Source organism: Juglans microcarpa x Juglans regia, chromosome 1S, assembly GCF_004785595.1.
Source record: "Juglans microcarpa x Juglans regia isolate MS1-56 chromosome 1S, Jm3101_v1.0, whole genome shotgun sequence".
Lineage (NCBI taxonomy): Eukaryota > Viridiplantae > Streptophyta > Magnoliopsida > Fagales > Juglandaceae > Juglans > Juglans microcarpa x Juglans regia.
In genome coordinates, this window is record NC_054595.1 from 3212274 (window position 1) to 3237231 (window position 24958).

Consider the following 24958-nt stretch of genomic DNA (forward strand, 5'->3'; position numbering starts at 1 on the left):
TATAATATCGAATTCTTTTGGGTGGAATTAGGGATGTAAATTTAAATCGAAAATTGGAAAATCGGACCTGACCAAATCGAACCGGACCGGACTGGCTGGTTCGGAACCGATTCTTATATTATGAAAACCGGCTGAAACCGGTCCGGAACCGGTTCCTATATTATGAAAACCGGTCGGAACCGGTCCGGTTTCGGTTCCGTAGTTTCTGGAACTGGACCAGATCGAACCGGACCGGTTGGAAAAAATATATATATAAAAATTAATTTTATATATTATACAAAATATTTATATATACAATTTATATATATAATATATAATTATATATTAAATTTTTATATATAATATATAATTATATATGAAATAATTTCATATTATAATTTATAAATTATAACATAAAATGTTAAACTTAAATATGAACATTTGTAATTTGTTTGATCATATATTATTAATATAATTATATATAAAATAATGTTATTATAATTTATAAAATAAAAGTTTAATCTTAAAGATGAAAATTTAATTGATCATATGCTTTAAACATAATATATATATATATTAAATTATTAATAATATTTTATCATAAGAAGTAACATTTTATTATATATTTTTTACATTTAAAAAAAATCAAAAAATCAGACTGGACTAGATCGGAAATCAGTATTATATATTTTTTACATTTAAAAAAAATCAAAAAATCAGACTGAAATAGATCGGAAATCAGTAAAACCGGATGTACCGATTTAAAAGGATAATTAGAGTATAATCAATTTTAAAAATTAAAAAATTAATATATACCGATTCGATCTTAAATTTTATTTAAAATCGAACCAAACCGAATAAGTTACACCAACCGAAATGGCCCAGGGCATTTACGATTTGGTGCCGCTCAATAAATGATAAACGTGGGGTGGTACAAAAAGATACATCATTTATAAACTGGCCTGCCTGACTCGGTTAGTTTATGTGCACAAAAAATAAAAAATAAAAATAAAAATACAAACAACTTTAAAAAAACTTAAATTTATTATTAAAATATTAATATAGTTTACATTAACATGAATATTGTTTATACTTTCATGTTCTAATGTTACACAGTTATAAAATATATAAACCTCGTACAGTTATTTTAAAAAAAAATAAAATTTATTATTAAAATATTATTATTTTTTATATGAATCTCTTATCTATTTATTTTTTTAAAAATAATTACACGAGACTTATATATTTACTGTTAAAATTATTATTTTTTAAATTTTATATTTAAAAAAATTAACACAATCAATCACATTATTTTCATTTTATTATTCTTTCTTCTTGAAACAGTAAATAATATCTAATGAATTAACAATCTCAAGTCAAAAGTGAGCCGACAAGGGACACAGTACCTCAAAAATCACATATTATAGACAAGTCAAAGAAGATGTCCCCGCCGCCGCCGCCCCCACCCAGTTTACAGAAAGAAAGAAAAAGATGAAGTTCATCTCTGCGCAGTACCTACATATCCGATCGAGTGTCTCATCAGCAGCAACCATAACTCGTATGAACAAAATTAATCTCACATATTACCCAAAAATAAATAATTAAATAAATAATATTTATAATTGGACTCGAAAGCATATATATATATATAGGAGTTTTCACATCATTGCGTTTGGTATGATTCCATCGACTCTGGAACGTGGAAAGGAAACCTTCCTGAAGAAAACCGGACCGAGTCTCCTGACCTCAGAACTCGCTCACCATACCGAGCTGACTCGCCAGCCTTCTCACTTCTCACCCTGATCATCAACTTCCCCCCATCCTTCTCCATCCCAACCCCTTCCTTAATCTCCCCAATCAAACACCAAAAGCTCTCCATCACTGACCTTTTTCTGGCGGACAACTCGTACAACCTCCCTTTGCAATTCTCTAACCTTGTCAGAGCACAAACTAACTCGACCGATTCGCCGAAACTCAGTCCACCCAGCCTCTCCCTAAACTCACCGACTCGAACGGAAACCTCGTTTATTGCCGAGAAATGATCCTCACAAACAAAACCCATGATATCTTCCACCAATTTGTTACCTTCGACATGTAAAGGGTCCGGTCTCTTACAAATCTCTTCCATCAAACCCACCAGGGAGACAACTTCTACAAGCAATTCCTTATCCATAAGCGCTGTGATTTTTTCTTCCTGCTTATCTTTCTCTGAACTATACGAAGATGAAGAAAGAAAGAAGCACAAAACTCTAGAGGTAGATAAAAGGGTTTCGATGTATTGCGCGTACCAACGTACCCAGGAGGAGAGCTCCCAACTTAAGGGGCTGGAATTGTCACGGAAGTTGGAGAGCTTGAGGTAGTTTCTGCCGCCGGTGGAGGGGTATACGGAGAGCTGATCCTGGAGGATGAAGTCGCCGCGCACGAGGACGAGATGGACGATGAAGAGGCACTTGAGGGCGACGGAGGAGTCGCGGGTGGTCTGGAGACGGTCCATGAGCGCTTCGATGGCGGAGGAAGCGGTGGCGCGAGAGGAGTGGCCGAAGGAGAGTATGGCGGAGAGGTGCTTGTGAAGGGGAGGGGTGAAGGGGTCGTGGGTGGTGGCGCGGAGGAGGGATAGGTGAAAAGAAAGGGTGGTGGGATTGGAGAGGAGGGCTGCTTTGCTTTGAGAAGCCTTGTCCTTGATTAGACCAAGGATGTTTCTGAGCTTCCCTGATGTAGTGCGTCCCATGGAGAAGGGAGAGAAGAAGAACAGAACTCAACTCAACTCAGAAGGGTGGGTGTGTTTGTTAATTGATGGCCAAAACCCTATTCAATGTCTAATGTACTCGCGACTGCTTATTTTCAATCTCAAAACTTTAGAAATGCAAAATCATTATCCAGATTTTTTAACCTTCTTTATAAGAGAAATGCTGGTCTATGCATGATTTTTATATAATAAAATTTATATATTGGTGTAGTTTAATATAATCGATTCTAAAATTATTATTATTATTATTATTATTATTATTATTATTATAAAATAAATTTAATATATTTGTGTGCAAACCTAACACTTCTTATTTATAAAGTAAAAACCTGCAATTGAGTATTGACTTTCTGATTAAAAATTGACGTAGATACTATTGTCAACCTTTTATTTTGTGGTATCAATATTAGTAAAAAAAATTTATATATTCAAAACTACTAGAAGGAAAAATACCCAAATCACTGAGATTATAATAAAAATAATAAATTCTAGAGATGTTTGAAGAATAAAATGAGATGAGAATTTTGTAAATAGTAAGAAGATGATTTATGAATAGTAGTGAGATAGTTTAAGTTAAATATTTATTGAGTTTTTGAAAAAAAAAAATTTGAATAAAAAATATTATAATGTTATTTTCATTTTATAATTTAAAAAGAGTAAGTGTTACAACAAGTAGGATGAGTTTCAAGAAGGCCAAATCCTCTTTTTTTTCATAGATTTTTTTTTTATATTCTTAATTTTTTTTTAAAAAGTTCATAATATCATTAAAAAATCACATTCTTAATTGAAAAAGAGGTATCAGGACTCAACTCTCGGTAACTCTATTATTTTTTAATTGAAAAAATTAATTTTTTTATTTAAAAATTTAGAAAAATGATAATGATTAGTTTGAAAAAATTATAATGATTAATTTAAAACAATTAAAAAAGAAAGAATTTGTATTTAAATGTTATTATATTCAAATAGAAACGTGAAAGATTTTTTTTTTTTTTTTTTTTTAAATATGATAAAGTTTTTACTCGCCGTGAAATGATGTTCGAAATTCAAAGGTACTTTGCAACACATTAATCAAATCGATCTTTCGCATTCACACCTGGGAAAGAAAATTTTACGAAGCGAAAATGAAAGAAAAATGCTTCTTTCACACTTAAATTTGACACCTTATTTTGATCCCTCTTTTATTTTAGTTTTTTTTTTTTTTTTTTTACTTAATAGTTAAAGAAGTAACTATTAGTATATTAATTTTTTTTTTATATATTTTTTAAAAATATTTTAAAATAATAAAAAATTGAAAAAAAAATCCAATTTAGCCTAACGGTCAAATGAAGCGGTGCTACTCAGGCGGCAAATAGCACCGCTCAAATGAAAAACCCCACTATAAGACGTCAACATTCGCCGATTTTTTTTTTTTCCTTTTGGGCTCAAGAATAATTTTTTTAGCCTAGTGGGCCATTGAAATTATTGTAGTAGGGCGGGGTGCGGGGTACGGGGAAGGGTTGACCATGCGTCCCGCCCAGGCGGGTATTACCCATACATCAAATTGTAAAATTATTTTAATTGTAGAGTAGATATAACGGATTACATGAAACATTAATTTATGAATTTAATTTTATTTAATTCTTTTATATCTATAATACTTCTATAAGAGGCTTTGCACCATTTTCTTAGGCAACCTAATATTATCATAGAAACATATCAACGTCCTACCAAGACTTGGGAATCATGATGGGGAGTTTGGATTGAAACTTCCAAATCACAATGCAAAAGAGAAAGGATTGCGATGACACACAAAGTGAATAAAAAATACCGTTAATGTGAGGAGTTTGTATTTTGTAATTTTGTATGTTTACCATTTCTAATCCAGATCTACTACGAGAAAAATGGATATTTATGGTCATTTGTTTTCGATGAAAATATTATTTATGATCAAAATAGATTCATTTTAGGTGTAAATAATTATTTCGTTGAAATTAACTAGTTACAAATAAATAATTTTCTTATAGTGAGAAAAAAAACATAATAATAATAATAATATCCAATAAAGAAGAAGATTAAGAAAACGACGACTAATGAAATGTCGCGACTGTTTTTTATTTTTATTTTTGGTACCAATTAAACATTTATTATGAAATCCGACTTTTGTCGCCGTAGTAGTTGAAAGATCAAAAAGAAAAAGAAAAAGTACTATAGCCACACTAGGCCAACTTATCTGAAATAAAACTATCTATTGATGAAGGGGAGGATGATAACGATGGTGATGGACGATTTATTTGTATTGGGTGAGCATCCCTTTCAAGTTGTTTCAAAGGTCACGACGTTTTTCTGTTAGTGGGTTCAATCACTTTTATAACACGATTCAGACGTTTGAATAGTCATTAATCATTTAGACTAGTCTTTGTTGGTTCGATCACTTCTAGTACGTTTCAGAATGTAGCAAGCCAAGCCACGCGGACTGGTTTTTTTTTAAATATTATTATTTCATTTTATATTTGTTCATCCTCAACCATATAAACTAAATATAAAAAATAATAATATTACATATAATTTTAAGATTTTCCGCATCGGTTCAAGGTATTCTGCCTTTTCTTGTCGAGTGGAAGACAAAGATGATATTTCCTTATTGGTTTGATGAAAAATGAGAAGTAGTCTGCATAGTAGTTAGTACAATGGAAGAGCGAGTGATACTATCTAAAAAGCTCGGTAGACACATCTTAGCACAGGGTTTAATATAGACTTTCAACTCAAGTCGGGCTAGGTAGTAACCAAGTGGGGAATGAAGAGCTGAAGAGGCTCATAATTCTGGAAGGCGCCAATCGTACAAATGTGAGGAACAAGCCAGCTAAGGCATGCAACAGTTAAGGACAAGATCCGTGCAAATATACGAGCTTTTTGAGATAACACGAAAATACTCAAAGGACAATATTGTTGTATGCAAAAACCTACACTGAATATGAAAGGTCACATCTACGATGAGTCTGTAAGGAGAAGGCTACGGTACTGCAGACCATATCGTATGAACCTAGAAATATAGTTCAGCACCACATGGGACACCCTCATTCAAAGAGAGACTGCGGATTGGACCCAAGGCAGGCCGTAAGGGCATGCATGCCTTGTCTTGATAGTCTATCTCTGTCATCTTGCAGTGGGACAATCTAAACTAAATAGCTACCATTCAAGCATGCCTGGAGTCAGAAGGACATTTGATGATCCCATTCTATAGATGGCTCAAGGTAAAAGCCAAAACCTCACTTTTGAAATGCCAAGTGTTAGATCTTCTTTGACGTCAAAATCTTCAAAGAAAGCAAATGACTTCAAGAGAGCAACAGAAGAGGAAGAGTATAGCAGTGCCGTAGTAGTGAGTGTATTATTATGAAGTACGTTAGATTCTAAGACAGTACTGAAAAATGCGGGGTAAATGTTGTGGGTATGTCATGGGATTTGCATTGCATATTTTGTAATCTTTCCCCTTTTTATCATGAATAAATGAATATTTTCTTTCATTATGTTTACTATCATTTTTACTTAGAGTTTGAATATCTTTATTTTGTGATTTTAAGATCTTGAGGTTTGAATGACTCGAATTTGTGATGGGGTAATTTTGGTTAAGTGTGTGTGTGTGAGTCTTACAATGTGTCAATCATCATGGATGGGTAGACGTTCCTCTGGCCATTCCTATGACACGTTGCCACTAATATCATACAGGAAGAAGAAAGCCTCATGATGATTGAGGTGTAATGTATTTGTATTGGTCTCACTTGATAGATGAGTTCAACGTGCTGACTTGGGAAGGGAGGAGTCTCAAGTCCCTATTCATTGCCAAAAGATGGACCAACATATGCACACTGAGGGGAAAGATATACCCGTCCATGGTCCACGAGTTCTACATGTAGATGCAGGACATGCCATAGGATGCAGATATTCACACCGTATATGTACACAGTGTTCAGTTGGAGGTATCGACGGACGTTTTTGCCGACCTACTCGGGATCCCTCGAGTATCTGAGTTATCTGCTACAGTCAATGATCAGGCTGAGGACACACAGATGTTGGGACATCTAGATCATGTGTTGGCTCTATCGTGGCCAATCCGATAGGCAGAGATGTAGACCTATTGGATGGTAGTGGGAGTTAGCCTCAAGATGTTGACCGCAACGAGGAGTTCTTCAGTCTGACGGGGAGATACCGCACCCTATTTGGGTCGACTAACTCGTTCCAGCATTACATGCTACTACCATTTTTTCGAAAGTTTCAACTTATAGTTACAACAAACGTGAATCTTGTGGCACATAAGGCCACCTTCAATCGGACTCGTGCATAATTCCTTCTATGCTTTGCAAGTGGAAAACCTATTGACATGCCATTGCGGATATTTGAGAGGATCCATTAAGAGGCCAATGTCATTTCCACCGACAACCTTCCATATGAGGTGATCATTACTTGGTTTCTACTGCATCGAGGAGTGACACCCCAAGCCGAGGAGTGGTTGGCTGAGCAAATGAGCCCGTTCAATATGACCTCACACTGGCGGAGGTAAGTGGCACCCCAACGGGCCTGCTCGGCGTAAGGCTGGGCCTCCACCAGATCTTGTGTCACTGACCCAGTCTAGGGCTGGTGTTGCTCCCCATAGCGGGAGTACTAGTGGGGAGCCGATGGGTGCATCTCCAGGGGATGCGCGTCCTGCTTGGGTCAATGCGATAGTGTCGAATATTCTTGCGCACATCGACTGATAAATCAGGTCAATTTAGGCATCAGTAGAGGACAACGAGTACTGAGCTCTACTATTCTATTTTTGACTTTTTTATTTATAAATTTATGTCATTTTTCCTTCTCTTTCTATTATGAACAATATCTCTTAATATATGTCATGTTTATGTATTTTAATTCTCACTAATATTTTAATTTGCAATTCCCTATTTCAATGTTCTTTCTTTTGTTCTATATATTTAAATTTTCAAATTTCAGCTCCTAAAAAAAAAAAAAAACTACGTTCGAACGTTATGCACATATGTAAGAACATTAGTGCATATCGTCAAGAAGTCATTACATTCGAACCATAGAATCGTAAAGTTGGCACGAACCTTGTACCGTTCGAACGTAATTTATCCACATAATATAAATTTAATTTTATATGAGTACATGATTCGTAGGTAGATCACATAACTTTTGAATTAACTACAAAACTGTTAGTACATATAAACATATGTTCGAACATACTATAAGAAAGACAACGTCTTGATGACATTCGAACGTATAAACATCAATGTTTGAACTTTAGTATTTTGTTTTCCAACTTTAGTGATGGTAAAGAAACTGTACGTTCCTAAAAGGTATATTCTGTGATGGTTGCTAAACCGATACGAAAACTCAAATTTGTTGGAGTGGATGAACGTTTTCTAATTTGTAGTATTCCATAAAATATAAAATATTTTATATCATATGTAAAATATCGAAGATTCTAATATTAACGTTTCCATGTTAAAATACTAGAGACGAGGACCGCCGGTCCACATTACTACGCTTCCCTCATCTGCTACTTTTCACGATCTCCACCGTTCCTATACCCGTTCCTCGAGCTCCATAGCCTGCCCAGAACGACGTCGTAGCTGCTTGACCGCCTCAGCTTCCGGCCAGTACTCTCTACAATCTGCTTCCTGATCGCCAGCTCCTCCGGCAGCCTCAGAGTACACCTGTCCGTGTGCTCTCCCCGTTGAACCAGTAGTGAGTGGCCCGTCGAGTGCGATCTCGGGAAAGTCTCCGATATTCTCGTACTCCCCTGATCACAGCTCACGATCTCCGCCGTGCTTTCATCATCGTCAATATCAATCAAAATGTGGTCGTTTTGCACCTCACCGAGTTCGGAGGTCGTCGCGTCCTCCTGAGTCAACAACCGGGATTGTGCCTCTTCGGGAGCGAGTTCATCCTGCGTAAGCATAGCTCTGCATACTGGGCACGTTAAATGAGAAGCTAACCAGGCGTCAATGCAAACTGGATGGAACACATGGTCGCATTTTGGCAACAAACGTAGCGTTTCGTAGTCTTCGAACTCGCTCAAGCAAACCGCGCACTGGAGTGCTCCTTTACCAACGTTGAGATCTTTGACCGTGGAGTAGACGAGGATAGGGAAGCACGTCTCGATCATGGCCCGGTCGAGACCCTGGTTCCTGCACGTGTTGACGGCAGTCGCTGAACCGGCGGTCTGGTTCACGGTGGCACTAGATTCGAGGCACTCGCGGATATAGATGGAAAAGAAGGCCATGAAGAAGAATGCACACATGAGGAACAGGATGACCACAACCATAGAGTACTGGTCGAGATTCGCATTGGGTCCGTAGGAAATGGATGCTGGTGAAGCTGTACCCGGCAGTGCATTGGCACGGTGGAATAGCAGGACAACACAGGGAATGATCGGCCGGCAGAGTATAATCTCTGGTACTCTCATGATTTCCAACGGAGATCGAAGATGCATATAGTAGTACTCTAGCTCACTGCAAAAGAATACACACACACAGAGGTATGTAGGTATATATGTATATAATAATTAAAAAGTAGCCTGAAGTTTCCTGGAAAGCAAAAGAGAGAAGCAGATCACTCCAGAGTACGTGAAGAAATTCAAGAAAAAGAGGAAAAATAAAGCCGAATATTAATGTTGTCGGAGTCGAGAAGAAAAAACAAAGAGCCTAGCTTCGTGGTGGCATGCATGCATCAGAATCACTGTTCATCCACGTGGCTCAGGAAAAAAAAAAAGGTAACCCTAGATACCTGTAAACTCATGCATTGGAGCGTTAACCGAAAGAAATGAAGAAAGTGATTTGCTTTCTCTTGAAACGGCTGGCCTCCCAAAATGAAACAGTTATTCAATGCATTATGCATGAATTCTGGTTTGCTTCACCCGAAACGGCTGTCGTAGTGCATGCTATATTTACACGCCCCCGGCCACTTAATTTGTTTCTGTTTGCCACTTAATAATCTGTCCACAGACATGTTTATTCAGTAGAAAGATTATTTTCATACATATTTATTGACACACACTAATTAAATACATTACTAATGTGAAAGTAGTCTACTCATAATGCATAGCGGCTTATATAAGAAATATAAATCTATAATTGTTCTGATCAGTCTGATCACATGCATGATGCAATAAGTAGTATATTTACCTATATATATGTATTGACTTGTAAGAAACAGAAGGTCGGAGAAATATTATCATCAAACCATATTGAGAGTCCATGCACACCCAACAAGAACATGATACGAAAGTAATGGGTTTGGATTTGAATTTTGGTCAACACGGATTGACTCAATAATACACATAACACAATTAATAAGTGAGTCAGTTGCGGATTAACTCACAAAACTCACAATCAATCCGTATAACATGAATAAATCTTGTTTTTAAATTTTATAAATGTCTTGTTTTATATACTTTATTGTTATTGTTGGAATGTAATATTAATATTATTAGTATTTGATCACTACTTAATATCTCAAACTATATGCAATTGAGTTTTTTTTTGTCAATATGATGTAATTTCATTTTATGAAAATATTAATTTTCTTATATATTATTAGTTTGGAAAATTGATAGTAAAATATTTTATCATGAATTCAATTGTAATTATGAATGATTTTATATAGTTATCCATATATATATATATATATATATTATATGAATTAGATTAAAAAATAAATATATGGGTAAGCTCAACCCATTTATATGAAACGGTTAAACGGATTTTAACAGGTTAAACATGTCGTATAACCTATTATTTACATAAGTCATATTAGGGTTTTAGGACCTGGCCCATATAATTAAACGAGTCGTGTTCGAGTTGACTTATATATTAATCTAATACTCATGACTTGATAGAACAATCTGAGGACACGAATTACCACTCCTAATTTAAATATGGCTAATTAACTTTGAGCTTTTTGTGACTGAAAACATGACTTGGTTTCCTCTCAACTCTAAAGACTGACCATTCAATTAACAGCTCCGGTCCGATAAGTCTCTCAAAAAGACATAAACAAACCAAAGAAAAAATAGAGAAACAAGTCTTTATATTAGCAATATTAATTACTATTTATTTTAAATTTTATCATCCTTGCTAATCATTGATGTATTTTATTTAAATGCTCACGTAAGACAAGTTAAAAAATGATTAGTTCAGAACTTAGGGGTTGTCTACTATAATTAATTGGCCTGATAGTGATCTAATGTATGAACATCACATGAAAAAAAAAAATTACATGAAAACCCAAAATTAGTTTTTTTTTTTTTTTTAGGATTCATGAATGCAAGATATTCTCATTATAAATTAAGTTTATAATCATTTTATTTATTAACCCGTCCACATCGCACCATCATAAAGAGTTAGAGTACTATAACTCTTTATGATCTAGAAGTACTCTGATTCTTTTTAAAATTAAAATATTTGGAACTAATTTGATATATAAAATAGTTTGGGCTGGCCTGAATAATAATTAGATCATCCAAAAAAAGGAGCCTCGAGTTGGGCTTTAATTTATAATTTCCATTATTCGGCTAATTAATTAAGAACTTCAAAATTAGCCGATCATGATTTGTTATATATTCAAAATAGATATACGAAAAAAATAGATTTATAAGCTAAAATCCTTCATTAATATTTTTATTTCTGAAGAGGTAAATTTGACTATTTATAAAATTATATACTAACACTCTCCATGAGCTTTATGCATTGGCCAAGCTATCACTTAATTTTTAGTGAGTAGTCGTCTAAGGTGTGATATTTTAATTAAATGGGAAAAAACGTAAAAACGATTAATATATTATAGAAATGATTAATTATTTAAATTTAATTATTATGGACAACTGAGGAAGAAGAAGAAGAAGAAGAAGAAGAAAGAGAGGCGTAGTACTCTCTGGTCCCTTGCCCTCTTAATTAGTACTGGAGTCTCTGGTTAGGTTCAAAAGTCTCATTTCCCTATCAAATTTTCTTTTGGGCCTCATTTGGTTACACAAATGAGATGAAATGAAAATTAAATAAAATATTGTTAAAATATAATTTTTTAATATAATTTTTATTTTGAGATTTGAAAAATTAGTTGAATTCATGTTTATTGTATTTTGTGTAGCAATTTGGAAAAAAAAATTAAAAATGAGATCATGACATGAGATGAAATGAGATGAGATGAAATAATTTGTGTAACTAAAGTAGCCTTATTCATCTGCTTTCTCTTGGTTTATTATGTCCTATATAAGTTTTTTCCTCTCCCTCCAACTTAAGTCACAGCTTCATTGCTTATATCACATCAAGTTGCATGTGTAGTCAGCAGACTATGTATTGTCTCCATTTTCTTCTTATGGTAAACTTCAATTTATCAAAAGATTATGGTGGACTTATCATTTCTAGACACATTTTATTTGTTGGTCTTGTTTGTATGGGGTCCGATTTAATGACCTGATACGACAAGAATTTATTGTAATTTTTTTATGAATTTTCAACGAAGCCTCCAGGTGAATTTTTTTACCTGTTTTGACCCTTGGTCAGACCCAACCTACTAATTAAGATTTGATATAAGTTGTATTAAACCCTTGTTTAGCTACACTATATCATTGATCTTTGATCTTAATAAAATCATCTGTAACTCCATGGACATAATTAGCACGTTGTCTAACCATGTAAAATCATATGTTCGATTGATTTGATTTTTACTTTACTTCATATCTTATTGTTAGTAACATTATTCCTCATACATAAAGTACTTTTGTGGCCTTTTAAAGCAAATAAGTATATTTAAGGCTCGATCTAGACCAAACATGGAGAATACCACGTCAAATTCCTATACATCCAAACCGTTTTTAATTAAGTACTACAATGAGAAAGCACCAATTGCATATGAGTTTTGTTACTCACATTCTCACACACCACATATCGTATTTATTTTTTTATTTTTAATTATTTTTTTTTATTTTTCTTAAAGTAATTAAATTATTCTACTCATAATCTATACACCACACATTTAATAAGAAAAAAAATAAAAAGAAGTATAGTGTGTGGTGTGTAGAAATGATGAATAAAATTTTTCACTGCATATATATATACGTTGCAGACTGTTTTATCTATCATGTACTTTATTAATTAATTTGGAGGCAGAGATTCATAATTTCATATAGTAATGATGAGTTATAACATCATCTATGTCCCAATTATTATTATTATTATTATTATTGTTAGAGAAAACCTTAGGATCAGTTGGGCTTATAACCCACAAAAAACAGCCCCTCAATAGTGGATTGCCACGTACGCTGCACATGTTACTTTCTGTGAAACCGCACCACATATGATCTCCAGCCATTCACTTCGCCACCCCTCCCCCCCCCCCCCCCATTCTCTCTGGCACGAAAGGGCCCCGACCAACCCCCCCTGATGCGAACCAGATTAGTACTTGAAAAAAACCCTTCTCTACGAAACAAATTCTCAATTTCAAAAAACACATGAATAAAGTAAACAGAAAAATGGAATTGGATTAGATTAACAAAAGAAAAAAGAAGAAGAAGATGATGATGGTCTCCCGAAAAATTTCTCAATTTCTCTGTTTCTATTTTGATGGATTGAAGTATTAGAGTTTACGTTGGAGGTATGAATGTTGGTTGTTTGTATCAAGGAAAAGGACAATGGAAATGTAGAAGACCTGCTGCGATGGAGAAAACAGTGTGCATACAAGGTGTTTGCTAAAATGTAGAAGAGAAAATCACAAGTGTATTATATTGCTACGGGATCTGAAAATGCCATCGATTATCTTCCCCTTCCAATATCACAAGTGTAGAAGCAAGACTTGGCCGTTCTCTTCCCCTTCCAATATCAATCCCATCGATTATCTTTTCCTTTTATAGATGATGTAAATAAGTTTACAGAGAAGAAAATGAAGCAGAAACAGAACACAGAAGACGAAAAGGAAGTCGTCATGATTTCAAAGAAGGAAACCGAGTCAAGCCCGAAATCTCAGAAGAAATTGTACAAAATGGTTTCGATATGAACTGCAAAATCTCATAAATTTGTGAGGCCGCGTCGATCTGGGTGGTTTGTGATTGCGTGTGGGTGCATCTACTCTGTATTTTGTGTGATGTCTGATGTGGCAGCCGATAATGAGTGGGCTACTTCTCTAGGAAAACCAGCCGGACCGCTTAGAAGCAGTTCTGTTATTATTATTACTATAATTATAGACTGAACTCTACTATAATTAATGGAGTGATTTGGTCCACATAATTGAATGCAAAGAACATTCAATACTCTAAAATCCAAAAACAGTATTGTTGATGTCATGTTTCGTAGCCTGGACAACTCCACGCTATTGGTGTACGGATTGGTTTCTACTAAGATGAAGAATGGTGGGCTCGGGGTCTGTGGTACCTCTGATGCTCAAGTCAGCCTTAGTGAAAGTGATAAATGGAGAATATATTAAGGAAATTTGTAGTAAGAGTAGATGTAGATGTCAACCTTTTTATTGATCGTGGGAGGAGTCTATTTATACCTGAATGTCTGGCCATCATGTTAGTGGGGTGTAGCTCTGTATGAAATCAATGTTCACGTTGTCCACCTTCCGTGCTACAAGGCACTTAGGTATGAAGGAGAATGCTCCTGACACAAGGCCTTACGTTGAGCGTACCGAGCCCCAAGACGCATTGAATGCGAGGTGCCTTCATCTCACAGCTCTCTCCGTCTCATTAATGCGGCATGGCCTCCACCAAGTACTCATGGCACTCGCCCTTGACACAAAACCTCACATCGTGCGTACTAAGCCCCAAGTCGCATTGAATGCGGCGTGTTTCCCCTTCATAACTCTTCCCATCTGATTAATGTGGCGTGGCCTCACCCAGGAGTTCCTACCTTCCTGTCATGTCTAGACACCGATGTTTATGGTCAGGGATTGTCTCTATCTGTCAGCCAGTGGGGTGTTAAAATGTCCTCCCTACCACATGTCTACTATTGTTTCCTGTCTAACCATTCTTCTAGTTGGGCCTCTTGAGTACGCTTGGCCCAGCCCAGACCTCACGTCTGAGCTCGAGTCTGGGCCCTTCTAGTATGCTCGGCCTAAGCTAGACCTCATATTTGGGCTCGAGCCCGAGCCTTTCTCCTGGTCTGGCTCAGGGGATAACACCCCTCACAAGTATCTACCGTTATTTCTAAATTATAAAAATACTCAAATTAGAAAATTATAGATGATCTTAATACCATTAATCCTAATTCTTCACTTTGATCTTACGTCATTCGCACGTTCAATTGATCTAGTAGACAGTAAACATTGTTATTAAAAAAAAAAATCCAAAAGTCATTTTAGATGTTATATTTGTGACCATGTTGTGATGTTATATATAATATTGTCGAAAATAATTGTTCATAATGAAAAAATAGATTATTTGGGACGGAAAGATTATATATGTTAATGTATTGAAACATTCATAGTAGGGAAAGATTATATATGTTAATGTATTGAAACATTCATAGTAAGACAGCCGGAAGATCAGTACTTTTCCCATTAATTATTGAATTTTCTTTTCAAAAAACAAATATATATAATAGGCCGATCGATGGGGCTTCTCCAAATTTTATGACCTCTCTTTTTGTTAATTTTTAATTGTATTTTAATTTTAAATTTTTAGAGGCTTTTTGCACCTTTCCTAAGTGTATGTGCTGTATTATGTGTAGCCACTCAAAAATCATATAATATATATATATATATAATTATATGCGTTACGTTTCTTTTGATCTTTTACTGTTTGTTCTTAAAATCATTAATATATTATATGCTCTCCTCACATGATAATTAGGACAGCAAAAATTGGCTTGGCATGATGATCGACAACATGGATCCAGACAGTGAGATGGCACACCTTGTTCTGTCCCCTGCCAATATTCCTTTTTTGGTGTTCCAGTACTTACGAATCGAAAACCAACAAAACGAGTTTAGTTCTCTTATTTGTTGCACACACGGTCACAAATCTAGAAGTACTGATCAGCCAATATTTTATGTCTGTAGAAAAACATTGTGGGGGAAGATCAAAGTGCATGCAAAAGTGCAGTTGCTTTTGTCTGATCTGGAACCAACAAAAGCTACCATATATCCACACAGCTTTATCATTTAATTAAGCTTGATCAGTTCATCTTTTACCTGCAACAATTATTTTATAAATATTTTATAAAAATAAATATAAATATAAATTTATAAATTGATATATTTTTATAATTTATTTTATAATAAAAATAACTCTAAAATATGATAAACTATACTTATTATTATTTCTGGAATGAAAAAGCTGCATGATTTTATCTGGCGCTTGCACAAAGGGAAAATATTTAAGATCCAGTTTGTATTCGTAAGTCATCTCAATTCATTTCAACTCATCTCAACTTATTTTATTATTATTTATTATTATTCATCAATTTTAACTCACAAATTTCACTACTATTCATAACTAATCTCAACTCATCTCAACTCTTCGAATCCAAACTAATCCTAAAACTAATTTTTCTCCGGTGTCATTTTCTGGAATATTATATACAAGAAAAAGACACGGGACATGAGTGGAGAAATTAAACAGGCTAGAAAGCGACAAGACAACCAAACTAATTTAATTTATTCCCCATAATTCTTTAGCCCCAAAGTCCTTCCCATGCGGCATCATACGACAGGACAGGACGGGGGATATAAAATCTACGGCTAAAGGTAGTATGTGTGGGGTTGGAGTCCACATTATTTTTCACAAAATTAGTGTTCCATTATAGACAGCGAAAAGATCATGTTAGATTCTCGCATAAAATAGTACTTCAACAGTTGTAACTTGGAGTACGTATGCTAGCTACACTATATATCTTTCATGCCCAAATGATTAGACGCATGAAGTTGGCTTTGGTGATTAAATATATTGTACTATTTTTCCATTTATCTAAAATTAATATATTAAATTAATAAGTTTTATTATATACAGTCACTTTGATTTCGTCACCACTTTGTAAAAAAATCGTTAGGAAGTGATGCAGCCAATCACAATAGATAAATGCACAAAATATACGTATAAAAGTGATTGCAAATAGAATTTTTGTAAATTAATACCCATATTATAATTTTATTCCTATAATGGGAGTTTGCCTTCTTTGCATCATTATTTAAAAACTTTATTTATGCTCTTCAATTTAATTTAAATCCTTCTTTCCTGTAAGATAATAAACTGCATGCATGCATTTCCCAATTAATTACCATATTGAGCTAAATATCTATCATTTTTCACATACTTCATGTATATGATCTTAAACTATTGCAATTGAAGGGATCTCATCTCCAATATTTTTAAATTACTTTTGATCAGATTTTGAACACTCTTTCTGTGCACTGTATTCTGACTGATCAAAGAGTTAATTAAGTACTGATAACAAATTTTCTTTAAATAAGTTCACATCATGATCATGAGGACACATGTCAATAAACAAACCCACCACATCTTCACTACATAAAGTATACCCTATATTTACCATATAAATATACATAGATTATTATATTTTGTAGTTAATATTACATATTATATACACACATATGACACATATACATGCAGTAGATGCCACACACAACCTCCTATATATATATAAGCCTCATCAGTACTGTAGTAGCTGGCACCCCTCCGCGTATAGTAGTAGTACTCTTCCCTTGAGGGCCGCTAGCTAACCGAGGGCATGGCATACCCACGAATTGGTGTCACTGGCGCCATACCCAATGGTGTCACCACCGTGGACTGCCAGAAACAAGTCCGTTCATGGAGGTTTCTGCGCTCTCTCCTGGAGCTCCTCATCCCAACCTGCAACTGCACCACCTTCGTAGAAGATCAAGAACATATCAAACAAGAAGAAGAAGACTACTTTCATAGAAGACCAATTAGATCATACCAAACAACTGCACCACCCACCTCCATCAGTACTTCTTCCACGACCATCATCGGCACCATTTTCGGCTATCGCCGCGGCAAAGTTAGGCTCTGTATCCAAACCAGTACTTCCAATTCCAGGATCTGTATCCAAACCAGTACTTCCAATTCCATCATTAACCCAGTTGTCCTCCTCCTTGAACTGGCTGTCCCAACAACAACCCTAGCTAGAGAAATGCGAGGGGGTATTCTTCGAATTGCACTAGAGTGTGCCACACCGCCGGGATATAGTACTGCTGGTGGTGGTGTCTCTTGCTCTCTCTTGTCCATGCCATTGTGGACAATGTACTGCAATGGGAGGAAAGTTGGGTATGCTGTTAAGCGGCAGCCTTCTGAGGCTGATATGGAGGCACTTAGGCTAATGAGTGAGGTTGTTGCGGGTGCTGGCATTATAAGTGGGAAAGAGCTTAATAGAGAAGATGATGATGAGTTATTGTACCTTAGGGCCAACTTTGGGAGAGTTTTCGGGTCAGCTAATTCTGAGTCCTTCCATTTGATTGATCCTGATGGGAGCAATATTGGTCAGGAGCTTAGTATTTTCCTTTTTCGCTGAAGGTGATCATGACCACCTAATTCCCATTGACTTAAAGATATGAATATATCCCAAGCAGTACTGATCTAAAGATCATGGGTTATAAACTATATTTAACCTGATCTCTCTCCTTTTTGAGCTATGTTTTGTAGCTTGGCTTTCATTTTATGAAGAGTGGCTTTTTTTCTTGTCAGGAGTAGTACTTGGCCGGAAGAGAAAGTTCAGCTAAAAATCTTTTTCTTTGTTTTTTTTTTTTTTTAATCTTCCCCAAGAATAAAATGAATACAAAGAGTTATGCTACATCACAAAAAAAATATATAAAAGTAATTTTATAAATTGATATGATTTCATATTATCTATTAGATCTATTTTATAATAAAAGTAACTTTATAATCTGATTAAACCACATCAAGCCATATCAGTTTGTGAGATTATTTTTATATAATCTTTTTATGACTAAAATATTTTCTAAAAATAAATGCAATATTTCTTCCTGGATGGCCAAGATACTTAACCATTTATACCAAAGATCGAGCTAGGAGATGAAGGACCGGATCGGAGGGGTTGGAAGTACGGCAGCAATGGCCATGGCCAATATATCATGATAGCTAGCATCCATGATCAAATTAAAGGTGAAAGTTGTTGATCATCAATTAGGTAGCCAATTTTCTGGTCCTTTTTGTGGCCCACTATCTTCGATTAATTGATTGAACAGATAAAGATCAATTACTACTTGAATTAACAGATCTTCATGGACATGATATATATAATCAATTACTTAATTTGGTCAAATATCATCATTAACTCACTAAACCTGCACCGACTTTAATTTTCATAATTAATTTCATGACAAGCTGGTTCATACAGCTGCCAAATTCTGTCTCGTCATTTTTAATAATGACCCACCTACGTATATATAATATATATTAATTAATTAATTAGTAAAGACGAGATGGATTTTGCTATATATGCATTTACAGGATCGATCTAGTACGTACGTTCTCTTGATCATCAGGAGGCCGACCGAACAACATCAATATTTCCATGTGATCTCCACCACCAAGCTAGACTAGAACATGTCACTTTGATCGATTGATCGAGAAGTTTAATTTTCTAGATATTAATATCACATGATATATAATTAATTAAATTATTCGTGCTTTTCTTTTTGATATATTAAGTACTACTTTAATTTGTGTGGAGTTTCCTGGCCTTCAAAATGGGCAAGCAGTTGCATGAGCTGTTATGCTAGCTGATTCCCGGTGTCTTTCCACTAAGAAATGGGCATGAATTTCAGACTCTGATTTTGTGAGATCGATGCACGTAGCCCTCATGTCATGTCATGTATATTGATCATTCGATATATATATATATATATATATATATCTATATATATATATACTCTTTCGTGTATATTCGTACATGTATTCATGTCACTTATATATACTGTGGACACCACCTGCAACAAATTTCCTTTTGCGACGAATTCCTTTTCCGCGGATTAAAATTCATTGCAAATTTGCATCGTTTTCGGAAAATTTTGGACTTTTTGCATGCATGCATGCAAATGAGTGGTATTAGTTTGTGTATATTACAAGAAAAACATATTTTTGTAATCAATTTATTGCAACTAAAAGATTATTCGCAACTAATTTTAATTACAAATAGTCATTTCGCTGGAATTAACTAGTCGCAAATAAGCAGTTTTATTGTAAGTAACTATATATATCGATCCAATAAGTTTGACAAAAACTCCATTAATATTACCCTAAAATCTCTTTCCCTCCCCTCAATTCACATCTTTCTCCCCCTTATAACCAATATTATTTGAGCTCTTCCCCAGAACAGAGACCCCTGCGCGCAAGTACTGCAAGGCCGTGGGTCTCCTAGGTCAATTAAAGATGTGCGAACATGGCTATAAATGGCCATTTATATATAATCAAAGCTCAACGTCCAGTATTGCATGCGTGGCCATGGGTCTCGATAACCGAAGCTCGACGTCCATGCAGCATGGTCATGGGTCCTTCCTTGGTGATCAAATTAATCCTGCAAAGCTGGAAGCTTTTCCTACACGTATTAGACAAAAATTAGGTTTAGTATACTAGGTTTCATGAAAGAGCTAGTTAGTTCATGTTATTATGATTATTAATGTTAATGTCACATGAGATCAGTTGTTTGATAAATTCCTTCAGTCTATTAATTGTTTGTCTCGCAAAAACTGCATATTTATTTTAATTAAGAAGACCGGTCGGTGTTATGTTTTATCATTTCTAATTACACTTTTAATATGCACTTAAAATAAAAAAATCACTTAAAATAATAATATGCAATGCCAGCAGGCAATTATAATTGAAGATGAAAATATTCAATATTAACGTTAACATTACTACTACTCATAATTAACAGGTATATATTTTTCATGGATGTTCATGTTCCTTATTTTATTATTCTTTTTTTTTCTCTCTCTCTTAATTCTTCGTTTTTTTTATTTATTAAAAAATAGAAAATCCTTCGTGCCAAGAAAATAAAAATTAAGATCGTTTGAGTTTTGTTTGTTTATTTTGAGATGTTCGTATACCTAGCTAGTACCTACCTTCTTTCTCACCTGAGCCCAGAGGCTCGGGCCTCACATCTGTACGAAGATGGGCCTTTTAAATTGTGTCTTGGAGTTCTATTCAAGCCACTCTCTTGAACTAAAAACAGTACATTCCATGTTGGTATTGGTAAAAGCCCAAAACCCTGCTCCAGCCGGCCTCCAAGGCCTCGTATTTTGGCTCAACGGTATTCCATCTTAGAAAAACACTCTCTCAAGAGAAATGGGGATTGATATAGAAGAAAATGTAGAAGAATTTCAAAGAGTAAAAAATTATTAGAGAGAGAGAGAGAGAGAGGTGGAATTGGAGAATTAGAGTTAGGGTTATACAAAAACCGATCACACCGGCCGTCACCAACGTGAACCGGCCGTTGGAGTCCAAAACCGACCAAAACCAGCAGAGAACCGATCAGATGGCAGTAGAAAAATATGAAAATTGATGTCGGTCAATTTGGTCTCGGTTATATATATATATATATATATATATATATTATACAGTAAGTAAAGCGACGTTGTTTTAATTTTGAAGTTTATAAAAAGAATTATATGAAATGGTGGGCACCGTTTTGAGTATTTCAACCTAGAGTTTAATAAGCCCACCCACTCCCCTCCCTCTTCTTCTCCTTTCCGATTTTTCTTCTTTCTTCAAAATCTCTCTCCTTTTACACACGCAGCCCAACATCATCATAGCCCTCTACTCATTTCCTCTTTCATAGGGCCATCAATAGAAAACTGAAGAACGGACTGGAATCACACCGAGGCTGCCAGTTTACTCCCCCCTAATCGGCTTGTTCAGTCAGTTCTAAACATCTGAAAAATTCGTCAGTGTGGCGTCGGTTTTAGACTGAAACCGCACTGACAACCTCAATTTTCACCCCTAATTAGAGTATGTCAGTGCTACAAAATATTATAAAATGATTTTTTTAATGTGCTACGTTGTATCTATTATAAATAGTAATAAAAATTTCTATTTGTTGGCAAGATACATTTCATGTGTTTTGTTGTAACGAGATTAGAAGTAAATTACCAAACTAACAAATCCTAAACCATGCTTCCAAAGATGATCAAAAAGAAAATGTTTCTAACTTCAAATTCAACTATAGTCAAATTGTTGTTTTTATTTCTAACATTTGACTTATTGTTGGAGACAATTAAAACTAAAAATGATTATATATATATATATATGTGTGTGTGTGTGTGTGTGTGTGTATGTGTGTAGAGTTTCTAATGTTTGATGAAATGTCTGCCTTACCTTCAACCAAGGTATAGCCTTGTATTTATAGAAATGAATTTGTATAGAAGCTTGGATCACATATTTGAAATTACAACAGAATGTGATAAGCTAAATGAGATAAGATAAATACAATTGAAGTTTAACAAACTTTATCACTTATCACTATCATCAGTTTGAACTGGTCTTTGTGCAGCAGATAAGTGCAACCTTCATCTGTTTGTTGCTGATTTGGATGAGTCTATAATTATATATATATATATACATACTAGGTCGGAACAACGTGCAAAGCATGTTTGTCTAGTTCAGTGAAATAATTATTTTAGAAAAATAGTATATATTTCATCAAAAAATTGATTTCAATCAATAATTTGAGGCATATGGAAAAAAAATGTGAAATCTAGCAAATATTTAGGGGTGATAATAGTTAAGTAAAGTATAATAATTACATACTTGGATAGATTAGAAGATAAAAACATTAGTTCAAAATATAACATAGTCCAATACATATTAATAACATCAATAGTTTTAGCAAAGTTGTCTGCAATAAGTTTAATACAAGCCCAACAAAAACACTAGTTCAAAATATAACTTAGTACAACATATATTTATAACATCGATAGTTTTAGTAATAAATCCAACAAAAACATCAGTTCAAAATATGAGTCATTTGATGTTTTCACTATGATCCATCATTTTGTGTCATCTTGTACAGCATCAATAGAGACGACAGTGAAATTCTTGTGCTGCTGTTGGTTGAGTCGATTAGGGTCTACTAAAAGTTTAATCATCCACTCTTTGTGTGAAGCTTGCGCTACAAGATTTTCTATATATGACAAATGTTCATTCAAAGAAATTTTTAATAGCCTTGCATGATTAATAAAAATTTAAAGAACTTAAATGTTGGAAATTGATGTCTTATAAATTAACACAAATATTTGAATGCAATGTTTTTAATTAAATTACTATGCATGTTATAAATAAAAATAAAATTGGGATAAGAGACAAGTATGTAAAAATCAATTTAAATGATTTTTGTTATAATTTGCTTTTAATAGTTCTTTTTAATATAAACCTCAATGTATTTATAGATAATATAGTAAATATGTCAAAAATTCTAAGATTGACTTTTTTACTCACAACAATAAAGACAATGGAAAATAAGAAAACATATATAGCCAATATGATTCATAAGCTCAACTGCCGAACAACCGAATGATTCTTCTACAACTTCACCAAACATAACAGCAGATAGTCTTTCTATACCATCGTCGAGTTTAAAATATGCTCGACAACTATAAATTTGATGAAAATATTATTTTAAGTTAGAATCAATAAAATGTATACATTAAATCTATCACATAAATTATCAAATAAAAAATTTGAAAGATACGTACCGTGGTTGGGAAATGTTTTGGTGTTTGTAATGGTAACAAAGGAAGCTATCATTGTAATTATGCCTAGTTCTTTTAATACAACCAATACATGACACGTAAAAAAATATCTGGCACCAAATCAACTACAATTATCTTTGTCTTTATTCAAAATTTTACTTTCTACATTACATTAGAAATAGTTTTTTAGATGAATTAATTGTATAAATATTTGAATTTGTTACGAAAAATAGGATTTTACTGCTATGGGTTGCAAAATTTTGATCAACTCAGCAACATCACAATTCTTGATTATTTCCAGAATACCAATAGAAGACAGAGATGGGGACGGGTATGTTAAGCATTTTACAATAATACTCTCAAGTAATGAATCATTAATCACCAGCTTTAAAATTCATAAAAACAAATGCAACATAAGAAATAAAAATATAGAAATTTCAATATTCAAATGGCATAAAACAAATATGACTTATTTGTGACGATTACCACTTTTGCAATGAAGTTGCCTAAAAAACAACATGATTGATCATAAATTTACTTTTCGGACGTGATGAAAGAGACAATCCTTAATTGGAAATAGATATCATGATTAATGCAAGCATATACATTACAAAAGAAAATATAAAATTGTTAATTATTAAAAATACTAGTATAAGAACCAACTCTTATCCTTGTTCCAAATGTAACTGGATTTGTCCCAATTATTTCGGCATTTTCTTGCATTCATTTTACACAAATCAACCTCCCATAGTTAAAAATACGGGGTTTAAACTACAAAATTGGAATAAAAAAAGAATTAACAAAATATGCAAGAAATAAAGACTAAAACATAATTCTAAAAGAATATACTACTCAAAAAATATTTTTACTTTTGATCAATGACATATTTCTTGAATAGTTGTTAGTCCATGCACTGAGCATGAAGACGACTTCTACTAAGCATCAATGTGTATCTCTCTCTCTCATGTCTGTTTGTTTTAGAAGATAACGGATACAATATTTTATTTGGTTCAACTCGCTTCATATTTTTCCAGCTCTTTTGTGTATATATTCTTTAGATCTACGATTTTTACCCCATAGCTATGAAGAAAAAAACGTTATTTTTTGTTCTTCACAAACACCAACAGATCTAGACTAAAATGATACTCTAAATTGTCAATGCCTTGGGTTTTATATATTTTAATATCTCACACATAAAATGGTTTCTTGAGTCCCTGTGTTGTGAATCTGGACATCACTTTCAAATCCCTTTCTTCAGTCTGTGGCTTGTGAATCTAAGCGTCTGTTCTAGATTCATTTTCTTCGCTATTCGTTTTATTTTCTCTATTTTTTTATTATACATGTACTGTCTGTTGTAGATCTGAACATTCTTTGAAGAAATTTTTTGTTGGTGTTATTTTTACGTGGATTTTCTTTTCCATAAAAAATGAAACTATCTATTTTTATGGGTTTTCTGGCTGTTAGTTTCAGATCTTTTGTTCTTGAAGACCTTAAGATTCTTGGATTTCATCTTCTTGGTTGTAT

General features: G+C 34.0%; 3 protein-coding genes across 4 annotated transcripts; 1 reads left to right on the forward strand and 2 right to left on the reverse strand.

Moving 5' to 3' along the window:
• Window positions 1–1601: 1601 nt before the first annotated feature.
• Window positions 1602–2837, reverse strand: LOC121247019 (putative clathrin assembly protein At4g40080). 2 transcript variants are annotated; one of them, XM_041145352.1, is made up of 2 exons: window positions 2266–2837; window positions 1602–2073 (listed from the first exon to the last, which is right to left on the reverse strand). In XM_041145352.1, the coding sequence occupies exons 1-2, from the start codon at window positions 2705–2707 to the stop codon at window positions 1643–1645; spliced, it is 873 nt and encodes a 290-aa protein (XP_041001286.1). In that variant the 5' UTR covers window positions 2708–2837; the 3' UTR covers window positions 1602–1642. The 2 variants fall into 2 exon arrangements, with proteins under 2 accessions (XP_041001286.1, XP_041001284.1); XM_041145350.1 differs by having other exon boundaries at window positions 1602–2835.
• Window positions 2838–7967: 5130 nt separating this feature from the next.
• LOC121247021 (E3 ubiquitin-protein ligase ATL31-like) lies at window positions 7968–9321 on the reverse strand. Its single transcript, XM_041145353.1, has one exon. It carries the CDS (start codon window positions 9189–9191, stop codon window positions 8256–8258), a length of 936 nt encoding a protein of 311 aa, XP_041001287.1. The 5' UTR covers window positions 9192–9321; the 3' UTR covers window positions 7968–8255.
• Window positions 9322–17436: 8115 nt separating this feature from the next.
• On the forward strand, window positions 17437–18237 carry LOC121246543 (protein MIZU-KUSSEI 1-like). Its single transcript, XM_041144718.1, has one exon. The coding sequence runs from the start codon at window positions 17437–17439 to the stop codon at window positions 18235–18237; it is 801 nt and encodes a 266-aa protein (XP_041000652.1).
• The last annotated feature ends 6721 nt before the right edge of the window (window positions 18238–24958 follow it).

Bases quoted from the DNA above. Each gene is read 5' to 3' on its own strand.
- LOC121247019 (XM_041145350.1), bottom strand. From the start codon at position 2,707: ATGGGACGCACTACATCAGGGAAGCTCAGAAACATCCTTGGTCTAATC.
- LOC121247021 (XM_041145353.1), bottom strand. From the start codon at position 9,191: ATGCATCTTCGATCTCCGTTGGAAATCATGAGAGTACCAGAGATTATA.
- LOC121246543 (XM_041144718.1), top strand. From the start codon at position 17,437: ATGGCATACCCACGAATTGGTGTCACTGGCGCCATACCCAATGGTGTC.